We start from the raw sequence: 16,277 nt of genomic DNA on the forward strand, positions 1-16,277 counted from the left end.
ATTTTAAAGATCCCTGTAGGTAAGTTTGGTAACAGTTGATTTTTACACTCTTCCTTCTCATTCAGAATAAACAGTATTTTAGGCAGCTTTTGGTGTTTAATATGTTTTATAGCTATTACTCCAATTTCATTTGATGTGAAGAATTCTTTAGTCTGAATGTCACCCTAAGGGTGCGTGGCCAATGAGGGAAGCTACATTTTGCCATAATTAAAGACTCACTTTCATCTTTCTGGCAGGGATGAAGCAAGAAAAAACATACTGCACATCATAATTCCATGTTTACAGTACTCTTTATAAATAGTGTTTTCCAGTTTTGTGTAGGTGCAGTTAATAGATTACTTCACGGTTACATCCAAAATGAGATGGCATCACAATGCCTAGACCCATTAGAGAAAATCAGGCAGAACAGTAAAACTTTCTTCTAGGACTTCAGAAAAGAGATTCTGACTATATCTAGATATTCTGTTACTTTCCGTCTCTTTGATACGATTTCATTGTCATTTTATTGTCTCCCATCTGTCTTTCAGTTGAGGTGACAAGTGTGCCAATTCCAATGCTGGATAGGATTAATTTGTGTTTGGAACATGAATATGATACATGGGAATAGGTTTACATGTTTTGGGTCATATAGTTAGCCATCAAAGTCAAAGTCTTAGTCACTCAGTCATGTCCGACTCTTTGTGACACCATGGACTGTAGCCCGCCAGGCTCCTCTGTCCATGGAATTCTCCAGGCAAGAATACTGCAGTGGGTTGCCATTATCTTCTTCAGGGGATCTTCCTGACCCAGGGAACGAACCCGGGTCTCCTTGAGCCATCTTGAGTCACCAGGGAAGCCCTATAATTAGCCATGTTGTGTATGAAAAATCCCATCGCTTTTGATAAGGTAGAGTTTTCAAAACAAATTTCAGATTTGCTACCATTCTGGGACTTCCTCTGTGGCTTGGTGGTAAAGAATCTGCCTGCCAGCACTGTTTATAATAGCCAGGACATGGAAGCAACCCAGATGCCCATCAGCAGACGAATGGATGAGGAAGCTGTGGTACATATACACCATGGAATATTATTCAGCCTTTAAAAAGAATTCATTTGAATCACTTCTAATGAGATGGATGAAACTGGAGCCCATTATACAGAGTGAAGTAAGCCAGAAAGATAAAGACCATTACAGTATACTAACACATATATATGGACTTTAGAAAGATGGTAACGATAACTCTATATGCAAAACAGAAAAAGAGACTCAGATGTATGGAACAGACTTGTGGACTCTGGGAGAAGGCAAGGGTGGGATGTTTCAGGAGAACAGCATTGAAACATGTGTATTATCTAGGGTGAAACGGATAACCAGCTCAGGTTGGGTACATGAGACAAGTGCTCGGGCCTGGTGCACTGGGAAGACCCAGAGGGATCGGGTGGAGAGGGAGGTGGGAGGGGGGACTGGGATGGGGAATACATGTAAATCCATGGCTAATTCATATCAATGTATAACAAAAACTACTGTAATGATGTAAAGTAATTAGCCTCCAACTAATAAAAATTTAAAAAAAAAAAAAAAAAAAAAAGAATCTGCCTGCCAATGCAGAAGACGCGAGTTTGATCCCGGTCGGGAAGACTCCCTGGAGGATGAAATGGCAACCCACTTCAGTACTTTTGCCTGGAGCATCCCATGGACAGAGGAGCCTGGTGGGCTACAGTCCACGCAGTCACAGAGAGTTGGACACGACTGAGTCACTGAGCATAAAAGCCTTTCTCTCCTTGGCTGCTCTGGCAGCCCTCTGCACAGCTGAGGTTCCCAAAGGTGGAGCATTTGGCCAGCAGGATCCTGGGGGAAGGAGCCTCCTGTCTGCTCTAGGTAAAAAGAGAGCATTCCCAGGTGGTGCTAGGTCCATAGGGTCGCACAGAGTCAGACACAACTAAAGTGACTTAGCACGCGTGTTGAATTCAATTGTTGACAGGTATTGTTGTTTAGTTCCCAGCTCATGTCCACCTCTCTGGGACCCCATGAACTGCAGCACGCTATACTTCCTTGTCCTTCACTATCTCCCTCAAACTCATGGCTATTGAGTCAGTGATGCCATCCAACCATCTCATCCTCTATTGCCCCCTTCTCCTCCTGCGCTCAATCTTTCACAGCATCTGGGTCTTTTTCAATGAATTGGCTCTTCACATTAGGTGGCCAAAGTATTAGAGCTTCAGCTTCAGCATCAGTCCTTCCAAGGAATATTCAGGTATAAACTGATTTTTAAAAGGGTGGGGACAGGGGCAGGGCCATAGCCCCAGGTGCAGGACCAGCAGTGGACAGGGGAGCTCGTGGGGTGCCCGCCATGGGCAATAGCCTCTGCTATCCTGCACAAACTATAAAGTCATCTGGTGGCGGTCAGGTCTGCACACACAAGAACAATCAGCCCGATGATCAGAAGGAGGCCCAGGCCCAGGCACAGACGTCCAGGCTTGGCAGTGGAGTGTGGCCCTGGCCCCATTGGTGCTGCCCGCCGTCTTCCAGTCCCTGGACTAGGGGAGAAGAGGTGGTGAGGGTCCAGGTGACATCCAGGGCCTGTGACTCAGGGGCCCCCCTGCTAGACCCCAGTGCCCATCCTTCCTGATGGTGACCCACCCCTGCCCGTTACCCAGGGTGTGAGCAGGCCAGTGCCTGGTTGCTCCCCCCCCCCCCCCCCATCCTGGGGCCTCCATCTCTTCCTCCCAGACTCTCAGCCTCCCCAGGAGCCCCGGGGCTCACCCTCCCTCAGCTCTGGCCCGTTCACTGGCCACTCACCCACCAGGGGGCAGTGTCTTTCCAGCACTTTTCTCTTTTCTGGACCAGACTTGAGATCTGAATTTATCTGAGTGTGAAGGATGTACCTTTTCTAATGAGGCTGGGAAGGAGGACGTCTTGGGACAATGGAGACATAGACCCCCCACGCCCACCCCTTGGGCACCCACAGCCTTGCCTTGATCTCTCACTGGGAGGGTCTCCCAAGCTGCAGTTTTCACAGTTCCCTCTTTTGGATGTAAAACCTCAGTCCCCCAAATCTGTCTCAGCACCTATGTGGGAACTGTGAGTTCCCAATGCACAGTGTCCGGTCGGTGTGGAGCCCCCAGCTGCACTCTTCATGTGTGGAGTTCTGCTGGTCCAATCCTCTCCCAGCCCTCAGACTGCACGTTAGGAACTGTTGGTGTTTACCATCTGGAGTCAGGCTGGGTCTCATTTAAAAACTGAACTGGATCTCAAAATGAGCGTCTTCCAGTTTAAGCTGGATTGGGTCTAGTGCAGATCCTACTGGGAATGCAGAACTTTCAAGTTAGAAAAACAATCAGCAAAAACTGGTAGTGCAGATTAAGCATTTAAGAGTTGTTACACCACTTGCCTCCTGACCTAAGGACTCACATGTTAGGATAGATTGATCATGGAATTGGTTGTATTGACTCCAGATCGCTCATCAAACCCAAGAAAATTGAGCAGCAAGGTACACCACGAATCACGCACAATCTGCATCTCAGAGGCAAGTTCCTTTGAGGTATTAGTTTGTCTCAGAGAGAACCCAAGGGTTAGATATAAGAAAGGAGCTCGCCACCTGCTGGCACACTGTTCATTTTATATCTAAGAACTGCTGTCCCAGAAGCTGTATATATAACAAAAATGGCAAAGTCTTACTAAAACAACCTAGAATAGAATGGCCATTTATGAGGGATATTCCAAATAGATAAGATCACACAAGAGGTGGACCTGAAAGCAAAGGTTCCTGAATCAAAGAAGTCGAATGGAACACGTGCTTTCTGCTGTAACAGGACCTGTCTGGCTGCTGTAGAGAGAATGCAGAGGGGCTGCACTAATCCAGGAGAAGGAAGTTTGACTTGGTCTCAGTGGTGCTGAGAGTCTGCCCATTCTGGAATTGGGACCAAGTGGATTCGGTGTGAGGGGCAGAAGGGGCACGGGAATGGGTGGAGCTGGATGGGTGGAGTGGCCTGTGGCCACCTCCTCTGCCGGGGGCGGGGACTGAGCAGAGGGTACAGTGGACTGAATGCTTGTGTTCCCCCAAATTCCTACTGAAATCCTAAAGTGATGGTATTAGGAGGTTAGTAGGTCATGAGGGTGGATCCCTACCCCAGCTCCTTCCACCAGTGAGGAGCAGGGAGAAGTAGGCTGTCTTTAACGAGGGCCCATCCATGCTGGCACCCTCATCTCGGACCTTCAAGCCTTTAGAGAAGTGAGAGATACATTTCTATTATTTATGAGTCACTGGTCTGAGCATTAGCTATAGCAGTCCTAACTCAGACAGAAGGTTTGGGAGCTGAGGTCTCCCTTAGAGGAGCAGGCTGGAGAGCCCAGGAGCCCTCCTCCACGGAGCAGGCACTCGGTTATGCGAATCTCAGTCGGTCAGTCAGTTTAGTCGCTCAGTCGTGTCTGACTTCTGTGACCCCCATGGACTGCATCATGCCAGGCTTTCCTGTCCATCATCAACTCCTGGAGCTTGCTCAAACACATCCATCAGTCAGTGACGCCATCCAACCATCTCATCCTGTCTTCCCCTTCTCCTCCTGCCTTCAATCTTTCCCAGCATCAGGGTATTTTCCAATGAGTCAGTTCCTCGCATCAGGTGGCCAAAGTATTGGAGTTTCAGCTTCAGCATCAGTCCTTCCAATGTGGATTCAGGGATGATTTCCTTTAGGATGGACTGGCTGGATCTCCTTGCAGTCCAAGGGACTCTCAAGAGTCTTCTCCAACATCACAGTTCAAAAGCATCAATTCACTGGTACTCAGCTTTCTTTATAGTCCAACTTTCATATCCAATCTGGCTCTTGACATACATGTGCTTCGCCAGCACACAGATGCAGCTGGGCTCTCTGGAGGGAGATGAGACCAGGCTTAAGATATAAAAAGCTCATCCCCCACAAACAGCTCTGGACTGGGGAGGAAGAAGCAGCCGGCCTGAGCGGCAGCTGCCTGCCATGAAGGAGGAGGGCTCACTGCAGCCTCCAACAGCAAGGCCCGGTCACAGCCAGTCCCCCACCGTGCGCACCCCCGGCTTTCTCTCTCCACACTGCGTTTTCTCCTTAGCACCGTCAAAGTTCCACCTGGACGTGGCCTGCTTCCTCCCCCTGGCACTCACGGGAACTGTCATATCCCTAAGGCTGGACACGGGTGATCAGACGGTGATCTGGGCAGTGCCGAGGACAGCAGAAGCCAAGGCAGCCACCCAGCCACAGCGGCCCTGGTCCAGCGCCTCCACCTCCTTTTGTCCGCGGGGGAGGGGGCTCTGGTGGGCAGAACGCAGCCACCGCGTGCCTCGGCCAGCCGCCTTGGATGGGGGCTTCCTAGCCGGACCCCAGGATAGGGGGGGGCCCTGGCGGCTCCCCACCGCCTGCCAGCCTGTGGGGTAGCGTTTCCCGGTGAGGGGGTAGCTCTCTGAGGGGCGGGGCTCCCTGCGGGGCGGACGGTGGGCTCGCGCCGGCGAGGCGGGCGGGGCGGCGCTCGGCGGGCTGTCATTTGTCGTTATATTTAGCGGCGGGCCGGTCAGCCGGGCTGCGGCGGGGGCTATTAAGCGGCGGGGCGCCCACCCTTGAAGCAGGAGTCCGAGCGAGGAGACGGCGCTGGAACCCATGGACACGTCGTACCCCCGCGAGGACCCCCGGGCCCCGACGCCCCGCAAGGCCGACGGCAACACCCACACGGCCCTGACGCTGGGGGCGCCCCGACCCCTACCTCGAGACCACTTGATCTGGTCCGTGTTCAGCACCCTCTACCTGAACCTGTGCTGCCTCGGCTTCCTGGCGCTGGCCTACTCCATCAAGGTGGGCCTGGGGGGCTTCGTGGGGGCCCAGGAGCATTTCAGGGGGGCTGCTTATCAAGGGGGTGCAGGAGGACTCTGCTGGGTGTCCTCCAGCCTGACAGTGGGGGGAGGCCTGCCTCCCAGAGGGCCTCTGAGTCTGACTGCTGTTCATAAAAATGAAGGGGGGTGTCTAATCTTTCCCAAAGGACCCAGAGTAGATGGGGCCTTACCCAAGGAGCTCTCTTCTTTCAAATGGGGCTTTTCACACACGGGGGCTCCTGTTAGCACAGCTGCCTAGCTTCAGCTCCTGTGGTGGCGGCCTCCCAGCATCAGTGAGGACTCCCTACCCTCGGGGATCCTGGAAGGTAGATAGATGCTGGCTTGGGATGGCCACTGGGTCCATTAACTGGAGTGGGAGGGTGTAGAGGCTGCCTTCAGCCCCACCTTAGGCTGGACCTTTTACCACCCAAGACCCCCCAAGGAAGGTCAAGCCCATGTGTCCAGCTGGGGACAGTGAAGGGAGTGAGTCCAGCCCAGACAGTATCCCCTCAGGCCTCACCCCTCCATCCAGGGTTTGGGTCCAGCATGGATCCCCCAAGGTGTGGACCCAGTGGCTGCCTGGGATGGGAGTGGCGGGGCCCCCAGTCCCTGTGAACGTGTAGAGACCTGGCCCTGCTGCTGGTCCACAGGCCCGAGACCAGAAGGTGGCTGGAGATCTGGAGGCAGCCCGGCGTCTCGGCTCCAAAGCCAAGTGCTACAACATCCTGGCCACAATGTGGGCGCTGGTGCCGCCACTGCTGCTGCTGGTGCTGGTGGTGACCGGCGCCCTGCACCTGTCTCGGCTGGCCAAGGGCTCCGCCGCCTTCTTCAGCACCAAGTTCGATGACTCCGACTATGACTGACAGGCTGGGCCCTGTCCCTGTCCTGATCAGGGACCCCAACCCCGGGTCTCTACCCCAGCCCCCTGGAACCCTGACCATCTACAGGCCGAGGCCCACCCCCGCCCTAGCCCGGGCACCTAACACTGACTCTGAAGGTCTTCTGCTCGGGCCTCAGGGGCTTCCCCTCAGCTCGATGCCCCCAGTTCCCTAACCCCCGGCCCTCAGGCCAGCTCCTCCCTTCCCACTCACCAGGCTCAGCTGTTCAATTAAAAGGACCTGGTTCCAGAAAGTGCCTTCTGGGACTGTTCCTGGCTGGGGCTGGGGAGGGCGTCTTCCTGAGGGGAGCTCCCCTAGGGACCACCACAACCAAGTCCCCCTGGACTTCCCCCAGCATCTGCGGTGGGCCGCCCTGTCCTGCTGGCTTGGCCGTGCCCTGACTGTCCCCTTCGTTCAGGCACCAGGCAGCCTGCGGCTTCTGGGCGGAGGCGCTCGAGTATTTTAGAATGAAGTTGGGGAACTTGGGTTTTTGATCTCTGCCATGCTGTGGTTTAGTGGCCTCTCTTCCAGAACATGTGTGGTGAGTCTCCGAGTCCACGTGTGTGCCCATCCCTGAGTCAGCGCGTGTGCACGCGTGTTAAATGAGATCTTATTGGCCAGTGAGATCCGTCCTTGTCCTGCACGTTCCTGTCTGTGGCTGGGCCTTTGCTGACCTCCTTCTTTGTGTCACTCTGTCCTCCTGACCTCACAATCCTTTAATTTTGATTGATCTCCGTCCCAGCAGTGGGTTCCCTCCCTCCTGGATCAAGGGGGCTGGACACACAAGCAGACAGGCATGGTCACACCACCATCTCTGCACATGCCCATCACACACATGCATGATTGTACAGAGGGAGACACTTGGGGTGAGGACATTTCTAAGTGTTGTCTTTGGCACATGTGCATGTTCTTGTATCATTTTACCTCCCCATGCAGCCTCCTACCAGACCCAGAGAAGGGGGCTGCTAAACACACATGCACACTCTGTGGCTGGGGCGAGGCCCTTGGGGCCGTGCTGTGGCCAGGCCAATGACAGGGCGGGCTAATTGCAGGGGCCTTAACCACAGGGTGGCTCAGGGCTTCGAGCACCCCACCCATGGTCCCTTCCCACCCGGCCTGGGCTGGGGGTGGAGGTCTCTGTGGAGCTGCTGTACTTGGAGCCCCTAGAGTGGCCCCCCTCCTGTGACAGCCAACAGTTGGCCGAGCTGTCTCCACCACATGCCATCAGTGACGAGTCCCAGCTGCAGGCCAGCGGTGCCCCAGCCCCATGCCGAGTGTGTGCTGCTCTGAGCCAGCCCGAGACAGAGGCTGTGCTGGAGGGTCCTGGGGTGAAGGTGGAGTTCTGCCCCTTCCTGGGCGCTGGTCCTACACTGGACCAAGAACAAGGCCAGTGCTCAGACTAGCACGGAAGCAGTGTTTCAACACTAAGCTCCAGGTCTGGCCCAGGAAGGGAACAGCCCATGCTGGACACAGGCTGGGAGCTGGGGTTACCCTGTGCGTGGTCAAATACATGTCTCTAAGCAGGGGGTGGTCTGCTGGTCCCCACATTTGGTGAGGGAAGCAGAGTGTCCAGCCCATACCCAGGTGTGAGGACAGAGAATGTGCAGTCAAGCCAGGCACAGATGAAGGTCACCAGTAATGCTTCCTGCCCCAGGAAGCGACCTGGTCAAGTTTAGACAGTGGGCTGCCACAGACTGGATCAGCCAGGCAGCATACATGTGTTGCCACCCTGTTAAGGCCCCTCAAAGGGTTGCCCCTTCCCCTGCACAGGTGGGTGTGCGCGCGCACATACACATGTATGGCACACACGCCTGGGGAAATGTCAGGTTATGTTAGTCCTGTGGACAAAGGGCCACCTACTACCCCCACCTAATGCCTGTGCCCACATCTGGGTCCAGGGCTGCAAAGGAAAGTGTCTGCTTCATGGGGACCATCCGTGGCCTAAATCCTTGGCTTCAGCAGACCTTGGGCCTTTGCTGGACTGCCAGCAGCTGGATGAGAGCCTGTGGGCACCCGGGGGAGCCCCATCAAGCGCTGACTCCATTCTGAGGCCACGTGCACTCAGGAAGCTGCTCTGCACCTCGGCCACGCTCCCTGCAGCCGCACGCAGGCAGGCCCTGGTGACCCCAGCTCCTCTGCCCAGCCCCGTCCTCTCTTCCTCAGGTGCTTCAGTCTATCACAGTTTACCTGCTGGTATCTGCTTTTGGGAGAACTCACGTTAATTCTCCACTGAGAACGGAGAGCAGTAGTTTGCTAGACGAAGGCGGCAGGGGTGGTGGGGGGGAGTGGGGAGGGAGGCAGGTGCAGACGTGATGGGACCCTCTTACTTGCTCCACATGAGCAAGGGAAGGGAAACCTGACCGTTGACGAGAGCCTCCCTTTCAGGAGGGTGCCCATCGGCTCCTCAGCACAAACACAGCTTGCCCGGCACCAAGCTTTACTTCCCCAGCAGACACCGTCCCACCCTGGAAGACCCGAGAGCCCAAGTCAGCTGTGCCAGCTGGGGGGATCAGGCCCAGAGCAGACAGCGGGTGGGGCCTTGGCCAAGGCTCTGTGCCCAGGCCGGGCAGGCCCAGCGCCACGGCCCCATCCTTCCAGCTGGTTGGGGGGAGAGGGCCCTGCTCCACACCCCACACCCCTTCCTTCCTAGAGGAAGGCATGTGACAGAGACCATCAGTTGTGACCGAAGTGGCCCAGCAGCAAGAGAAGCCAAGGACTGAGGGTGCTGGGCCCTCCAGAGAGTCCAGGAGCACCTGGGCTCAGGCGTGTGACACACAGCTCTTTGTGGTGAAGCTGCGACCCAGGTCTTAAGTCCTCCCCACGCCCTGTACCCCGTGGTCCTCCCCAGCGAGGCCCACACCTGCCTCAGTCTTCTCCGCAGAACTGGCCCCTCGGGAAGGGCGTGAAGGGGCTGAGCAGCAGGGAAGCAGCCTGTCCACGGGGGTCACTGGGGGCTCGGCTGGAGGCAGAGGCTTGAACTCAGGCCACAGGAGCCTGGCTACCACATGGAGGCGGGTGGGGGTCCAGGAGGGCATTGAGAAGGGACGGGTACAGCCACTCGGGGGCACCCACGGGGGGCATGGCCGGGGGGCAGCCCTGGCTGTCTGCGGGGAGGGGGCCTGGGGAGGGGCTCATGGAGCTTCAGGGCCCAAGGGTGTCCCAGAGCAGGGCCTGTGGGCTCGGGGCAGATGTTCAACATCTTCAGAAAGCCTCCCAGGAAGCTCGTGGGGCAGTGCGTGCGGCCTGTGCGGCCTACAGGCCTGACCTTTGTATCCGGCCCGCTGAGCAGGGAAAGCAGACTCTGCGTCCTGCAGAGAGAGGAGCATCGTGGGGCACGGCACACACTAGGGCCGCCTTGGGGGGGTCTGGGGGGGCCTACCTGGAGGCAGGGGCAGCCGAGTCCGCGACGGCCACAACTCGGCTTCCAGAGACGGGGCCCAGCGCCCCGCCTGGGCCGTGACCTCGACTGTCACGAAGCCCGCAGAGAGGGAGAAGTTAAGCCTGCTCCCCTGGTAGGAGATGCCAGAGACACACACTCCAGAGACCCCCACCGGACACGTGGGGTCGAAGGTCAGACCGGCCGCGGTGATCCTTGGGGAAGGGAAGGCTTTGTGAGGAGGGCAAGGGGCAGCAGGCGATCACCCTCTGCTGCTGCTGCACTCACCTGAACCCTGTGACCCCAAAGAGCACTGCCTGCAGGAAGCCCCCCATGCCTGTCAGGAAGTTCACAGCACCTGATCCGTCTGCATTCTCCGTCCACACCTGCAGGGGGCAAGGTGGTCAGGGCAGGGCTGGGCGTGGTGAACATGGAGGTCCAGGCTGGGCCCAGGCTGACCTTGAAGGGCTCCGTGACGTTGGCGAAGCTCTTCTCCAGGAGGGCCCACGCTCGCCCTGGGTCCTTCAGCTCCATCCAGCCCACTGCAAACATGCTCTGGGGTTAGAGGACATGCTGGCATGAGGCCCACAGCAGGAGGAGGGGACACTGAGGCCAGCGGGACAGTGCCAAGGTGCTGTGAGGACCACCAACCCACGCCCCGCAGTCTCCTTACCCAGGTCATGGCGGGACCGTGGGGGGACGTCACAGCTTCATAAATCTCCAGGTTTTGCCTGCGAATGTGGGGACTCAGGGGGAAGGGGACAGGGTACCCCAGGAGCACAACATCTGCCTGCTTCACTTCCTCTCCTGGGGGGGAGAGCGAGGTGCTGCCGAAGGGGTGCGGGCAGGGTGGGGACTGCTCTGTTGGGAAGGGGGCATCCAGGGTGGACATAAGGTCCTGCAGGAGGAGAGACGGGCCTTGAAGGAGCTGCAAGTCCACTCACCAGGCTTGTACCCGTCAAACTCAGGGTGAAAGTTCAGTTTCGAGTCAAAGGGCACCTTGATCTTATCAGCCACCACCAACCACTGGGTGGGGACAGGATGCCCCAGGTCCTGGGCCAGGGCAGCAGCAAAGCGCAGGCTAGGAGCACAGGTGGCAGGGCAGGGGTGAGGCGGGGGAGGGGGCAGGGGTGGGGGCAGGGGGAAGTGGGCTGCAGCCACCACACTCCTTCCCCTTCGCGGTGGAGGCGGGGTGGGGTCTGACCTGTTCTGGACCAAGACGTTGGTGTACACAGAGTTGTTGACCCCTGGGTGGTACTCATCAGGTGGCATGACTCCTGGGCACAGAAGGCAAGATGGTACTTCATGGACGGGCTTAGGGACATGCCCCGGCCCAGTCACCACTGTGGGGCTGGCAGTCACATGAGTCTGCCTGCCCCTCCACTCATGACCGTCCACGCTCCACGTCCCTTCCCCATCACCCACATTCCTTCTGCAACAGCCATGCTCTCACCCTTCAGGTGGTACTTCTTCTCCTCAGGGCTCCACTCTACACGGCTGCACCAAAACTCAGCCACGGCCCTGACCACATCCCAGCCACCAGCCTCTCGGAAGAGCTCCAAGTCCTGAGGGGCAGGAGGGGGTATGTCAGAGGCCATGGCACCTGTGATTCTAGCTCCCACTGGTCACTGCATTTCTCGTCAAGGCCCACCCTTCTAAGCGCCCAGCAATGAAGGCCGGGCTCCGAGATGCTCCACAGGACTGGCCCAGACAGGCAGTCGTGCAGTGTGGAGGGTTGCCCCTGTGGGCACAGTGACACCTCACCTGGGTGGCGTGGTAGTACAGCTGGAAGGCCAGCACCACGGCCCCGTTGACGTGGATCTCCTGGGTCCCGTAGATGGCTTCAGGGCAGACCTCCAGGCCGGAGCCCGCGCTCTCCCAGGCAAACTTGGCTCCCTGGGAGTTGGGGGATGGAGCAGATGACTCTGTTCCTGGGGGCCAGGGGTAGCCCGCCCCTTTCGCCTTGCTGCCAGCCTTCAGCCATGGAGGGCAGACAGAGTCAGGGGCCATTGTGGGGCCCTGCTGGCTCTCAGTGCCCACTGGGTCCCAGCCGTGGGCCAGCTTGCTTCCGCCTGGCATCTTCTGTGTCCCTGCCCTGGGGCGGGGCAGCGAGGGGAGCCGTGCTGGGCCCATCGGGCTGTTGTTCCCAGTTGTGCAGCACAGGCTGGGGGAGGAATCCAGGACGGCCGGGTCCCACCCACAGAGGGGGCCTGGGGTGAGGGGTGAAGGCCTGAGAGGGGTGTGGGGACGAAGGCCCTCTGGGGGCCCCTTACCTGGTAGCCCAGGCTCCGGGCGTTGTCCAGGGCCCCGCTGAGCGTCCGGATGCGGTACTGCAGGAGGGCCTTGGCGGCCTCCGGGTGGAGCAGCAGGAGGCCGGGGAGCACCCAGAGGTCCTGGAGCACAGTCGCGGGAGAGCCCCGGTCTCTCCCTGCAGCCACACCCGGCTCCCTCCTGCAGTGCGGCCTCGGGCCTGGCCCCGACGGTGCTCTGCCCGCCAGCCCCACGGCCTCATCCCCTAACCAAGACACTTCTCAGACCCGGTGGGCACCGCGTCTTCTGGGCTCAGGCTAGAGTCTGGGTGTGGGGAGTGGGTGGACGGCCCCGCAGTCAGCCGGCCCTGGCTGCCTCACCTTCTTCCACCCTCCCTCCCCTCAGCAGCCCCAGGGGTCTTTCCAGAGCACACTGCTGGCCATGTCCTTCCCCAGGTAGAGTCTCTGTGGCCTCCTCGGCCCTCTACAGTGACTCCTTCCCCAGAGGGGAGGGCAACCTTCGCCCCAGCCGGGAGTCCTGCAGTTGCATAGTTCTGGGCCTCTGCACCTTCTGGTCTGATCCCTCCTCCTTCAGCTGCAACTCTGCTGCCCCCAGCAGGCCTCCCCAGCCGTGTCCCTGTGCCTCCCCAGCCGCAGACCCACCCCGGGCAGAGCAGAGGCCCACAGAGGCCCACAGAGCTCGAGAGCTGGGGATGGCACGCACCTGGTCCCAGAAGACGTGGCCCCAGTAGCATTCCCCACGGCTCCCATTGGAGAGGCCCCCGGGGCTGAGGCCATGGCAGACGTATCCTGGGGCCCCGGGCTGGGGCAGGGCGCTGAGCAAGTAGTAGAGGGAACCACGCAGGGCCTGGCGCAGGGCCAGCGGCCCTTCCACATCCAGGCCACAGTCTGCCCAGAGCTGGGCCCAGGCCTGCGCGTGGGCCGTGTAGAGAGCGTGCCTGGCCTGCAGCTGCAGGGCCTCTGCGAGGCAGGCCTGGGCCTCAGCCTGGCTGCCACCCACCACCGTCAGGAACTCCCACGTCGCATCCTCCTGCCCTTCTCCAAGGGTCAAGGCAGGGGGCACTGGGGTCCACAGCACATGCACCTCCTGCTGTGCGCCCCCCGGCTGCTCGGGGGTGAGCGTGCGCCCATACAGGTACCTGCAAGAGGGCAGCTGTGTCTCAGGGACCAGCCTCTCCTCCGGCCACCCGGCTGGCCACCTGCCCCTCCTCACCGGGCTCCCTGGAAGTCAGGACCCAGGTGCAGGTCCAGGTCCGGACTTTCTGGGGAGAAGGCTGACTGCAGCCGCACTGTGACGGGCCAGCTCCCCTTGGCCAGACGGGTGAGGGACACACTGAAGGCCAGGACATGAGGCAGCGTGCGGTGGGCATAGATGCGCTGGGAGGCGCGGAAGCTGGGGCCCTCCAGGGTGTGCAGGAAGGAGCCTGAGAAAGGGTGGAGAGGGAGATGGGGCACTTCTCATACCCGCCCTGGGGACGCCCAGGACAGCTCCAAACCGCCGGCCTCTCTGGGCTGGGAATGAAGTCCCCCTCTCCGCTCAGTGAGGGAGCTACCTCCAAGCCCCAGCTGTCCTGTTAGGGAAGCAACAACGACATGGGGGCCGCCGGGCTCCCGCTCGATCAGGAGACCGGGTCGGCTGAAGCCTCACAAAGCAGCCTCTCAGAGCCTCCTTTTGCCAGGCGCTGGCATCCTGAGTGAGGAGGTACCAGGATGGGACCTCTGTCTGGCCTTCTGCTTGCTTGGAACAATGGCAGGGGGGTGGGGGCTGGGGTAAGGGGTGCGCGGAGGGCAGGCAGTGGCTACCTGTGTTAGTGTCCAGAACATAGGTCTTGGTTAACTGCTCTCCTGTCCCTGCAGGGGCCGCCAGCTGGACATTGAGGGGACTGGGCAGAATGGCCCGGTGGGTATCTCCCAAAGCCCCATTGTACACACCGCTCACATGCAGTGTCTCATGATACACACGTGTGCCCAAGTATGCATTGGTCACGGTGGCCAAGAGCCGGGGGTCACTGGGCAGAGAATGGGCAGTGAATCTGGTGGCGTCCTTGCCAGCATCCTCCATGGAAAGGGTGACTCCGTGGAGGGGCCTGCAAAAGCGGGGGTCAGAGGCCCCACAATTGGCTGGGTCTCTGTTTTCTGTAACTCCCAAAGCTCTCCTTGGAACTTGACTGATGCCCCCAGAGGTGGAAGGAGGGGCCTGTGCCCACCTGGGTGGCCCCGATTTTCTCAGGATGTCCCAGGAAACACCCTCCACCTGAAGATGCTCACCCCCACCCCCGACTATCGATCCAGGGACCCAAGGGAGGCCCCAGCTCCCACCTCAGGGCCGCACCCCCACGAACCGGTCCTGCTGGCAGGAAGGGCGGAGTCTCAGCCCGCGGGCCTCACCCTCCTGGAGGCCAGTCGGTACAGGGCAGGCCGCGGCCAGCAGCTGGGGAAGGGGACAGGCAGGCGGGTCAGAGGCCCCGTCTTTGGGTCCGCAGCCCTGCCGTGTTCCTCGGCTCCAGCGGGCGCTGCCCCTCAGAGGCCGGAGGAGAAGCAGCCAGCGGCATCCGTGCCACCGGAAGGCCCCGCGGTCCCCGCCCCAGGGCCGCGCGGGGCGGGCCGGACGCGCGTCCCCACCCCCGGGCGTGCGCGAGGAGGGGTTGAAGGACGGGCCGGGCCGCCTCCGGCTGCCCAGCCTGTGAGGCCGAGCGGAGAGAAGCCCAGCTCCAACTTTGCCCTGAGGCTTCTCCAGGGTGGATCTGCTGGGCTTTCGGCTTTCACCGATCCCTTCTCCGGCCAGTTCCTTCCTTTCTCCCTGACCGCCCTCCCCCAGGAGAGGTGGGTCCTGTCCGGGGTTCTCTTCTGGAGCCCCACCCTCTTTTGTCCCTGCCCCACTTGCTGGCTCTGCACCCCCTCCTCAGTCTCCATCTTCTGCACGTGCCCCCCTGCTCATGGAAGCTCCGGGCCCTGGGCCTCTCTGGACCTTGTCTCTCTAACCCTGGCCTCACCCAAATGACTGTGCTGGGATCACTGGCCCAACCAGACACTCAGATTTAGCCTGTGCCTGAAACTTGGCCTTCCTACCCCTCCCCAGCACAAGCAATGGTGACCTCACCATCCCCCACCCAGGCCCCTCCATCCCCACTCCCAGGGCCCCCACCAGGCCTGCTCTGGCCTCACAGCTCTTGTGAACAGAGCCACAGCCACCCTGAGAGCGGTTAGGGTCTGCTCAAAGCCTGCAGCAGCACCCACCTAACTGGCAGGAGGAGACACCCAGGCCCCTCCCCCCTCAGCCCCACCCCCCAGCTGCTACCTGACTTCCCTGCTGTTTCTGCACCATCCCAAGCACGCTCCCTATTATGGACTCAGGGTGTCCCCCCCACATCCATCGGTTGACTTCTGATCCCCACTGTGATGGTGTTTGTAGGTGGGGCCTTTGGTACATAGTAAGGTCAAGAGCAGTCAAGAGTAGGATTAGTTCCTTTATGAAGAAGAGATTTTAAGTAAACTCCGGGAGTTGGCAATGGACAGGGAGGCGTGGCGTGTTGCAGTCCATGGGGTCTCAAAGAGTCGAACACAACTGAGCGCCTGCACTGAACTGAACTGAAGAAGAGGCCTTAGAGCTCACTCCCTCTACCCTGTGAGGACACGGCTGGAAGACAGCCGTCTGCACCAAGAGGGTCCTCATCAGACACCGAATTGACTGGCACCTTGACCTTGGACATCCCAGCCTCCAGAACCGTGAGAAATACACTTCTGTTGTAGATCAGCTACCTGCTCAACAGTATTTTGTTAATAGCAGGCCTAGCCGCTGTGTGGCCTTTACACTTGCTGTCCCACTGCCTTTTCCTCAAGACATCCTTAGGTTGACCCCTCACTTCCTTCCATTTTCAAGTGCCGTGTCTTCCCTAGATTGTCCCAGACTCCTTACAGGTAAGAGAAAACCCTTGACTCCATCC

At 59.0% G+C, this 16,277-nt stretch overlaps 2 protein-coding genes across 6 annotated transcripts; one reads left to right on the forward strand and one right to left on the reverse strand.

The window, feature by feature from the left end:
- Positions 1–4,924: 4,924 nt before the first annotated feature.
- On the forward strand, positions 4,925–7,311 carry IFITM5 (interferon induced transmembrane protein 5). Its single transcript, XM_020912123.2, has 2 exons — positions 4,925–5,792; positions 6,460–7,311. The coding sequence occupies exons 1-2, from the start codon at positions 5,601–5,603 to the stop codon at positions 6,670–6,672; spliced, it is 405 nt and encodes a 134-aa protein (XP_020767782.1). The 5' UTR covers positions 4,925–5,600; the 3' UTR covers positions 6,673–7,311.
- A 1,796-nt stretch (positions 7,312–9,107) lies between these two features.
- PGGHG (protein-glucosylgalactosylhydroxylysine glucosidase) lies at positions 9,108–14,941 on the reverse strand. Of its 5 annotated transcripts, none has more exons than XM_070457974.1 (14): positions 14,722–14,940; positions 14,137–14,420; positions 13,547–13,757; positions 13,037–13,472; positions 12,337–12,456; positions 11,828–11,959; positions 11,517–11,628; positions 11,268–11,340; positions 11,008–11,144; positions 10,737–10,870; positions 10,523–10,618; positions 10,352–10,449; positions 10,067–10,278; positions 9,108–9,995 (listed from the first exon to the last, which is right to left on the reverse strand). In XM_070457974.1, exons 2-14 carry the CDS (start codon positions 14,393–14,395, stop codon positions 9,940–9,942), a joined length of 2,076 nt encoding a protein of 691 aa, XP_070314075.1. In that variant the 5' UTR covers positions 14,396–14,420; positions 14,722–14,940; the 3' UTR covers positions 9,108–9,939. The 5 variants fall into 5 exon arrangements, with proteins under 5 accessions (XP_070314075.1, XP_070314076.1, XP_020767779.2 ...); XM_070457975.1 differs by having other exon boundaries at positions 14,296–14,420; positions 14,676–14,940; XM_020912120.2 differs by having other exon boundaries at positions 14,676–14,940.
- Positions 14,942–16,277: the final 1,336 nt, after the last annotated feature.

Source organism: Odocoileus virginianus, chromosome 28 (genome assembly GCF_023699985.2).
Source record: "Odocoileus virginianus isolate 20LAN1187 ecotype Illinois chromosome 28, Ovbor_1.2, whole genome shotgun sequence".
Lineage (NCBI taxonomy): Eukaryota > Metazoa > Chordata > Mammalia > Artiodactyla > Cervidae > Odocoileus > Odocoileus virginianus.

Bases quoted from the DNA above. Each gene is read 5' to 3' on its own strand.
- IFITM5 (XM_020912123.2), top strand. From the start codon at position 5,601: ATGGACACGTCGTACCCCCGCGAGGACCCCCGGGCCCCGACGCCCCGC. The intron at 5,793-6,459 runs GTGGGCCTGGGG...GCTGGTCCACAG, and splicing joins CGCTGGCCTACTCCATCAAG to GCCCGAGACCAGAAGGTGGC.
- PGGHG (XM_070457974.1), bottom strand. From the start codon at position 14,395: ATGGAGGATGCTGGCAAGGACGCCACCAGATTCACTGCCCATTCTCTG. The intron at 11,341-11,516 runs GTGAGAGCATGG...TTCTGTGCCCAG, and splicing joins GAAGAAGTACCACCTGAAGG to GAGTCATGCCACCTGATGAG. The intron at 10,450-10,522 runs GTCAGCCTGGGC...TGCCCCCTGCAG, and splicing joins ACGTCACGGAGCCCTTCAAG to GTGTGGACGGAGAATGCAGA.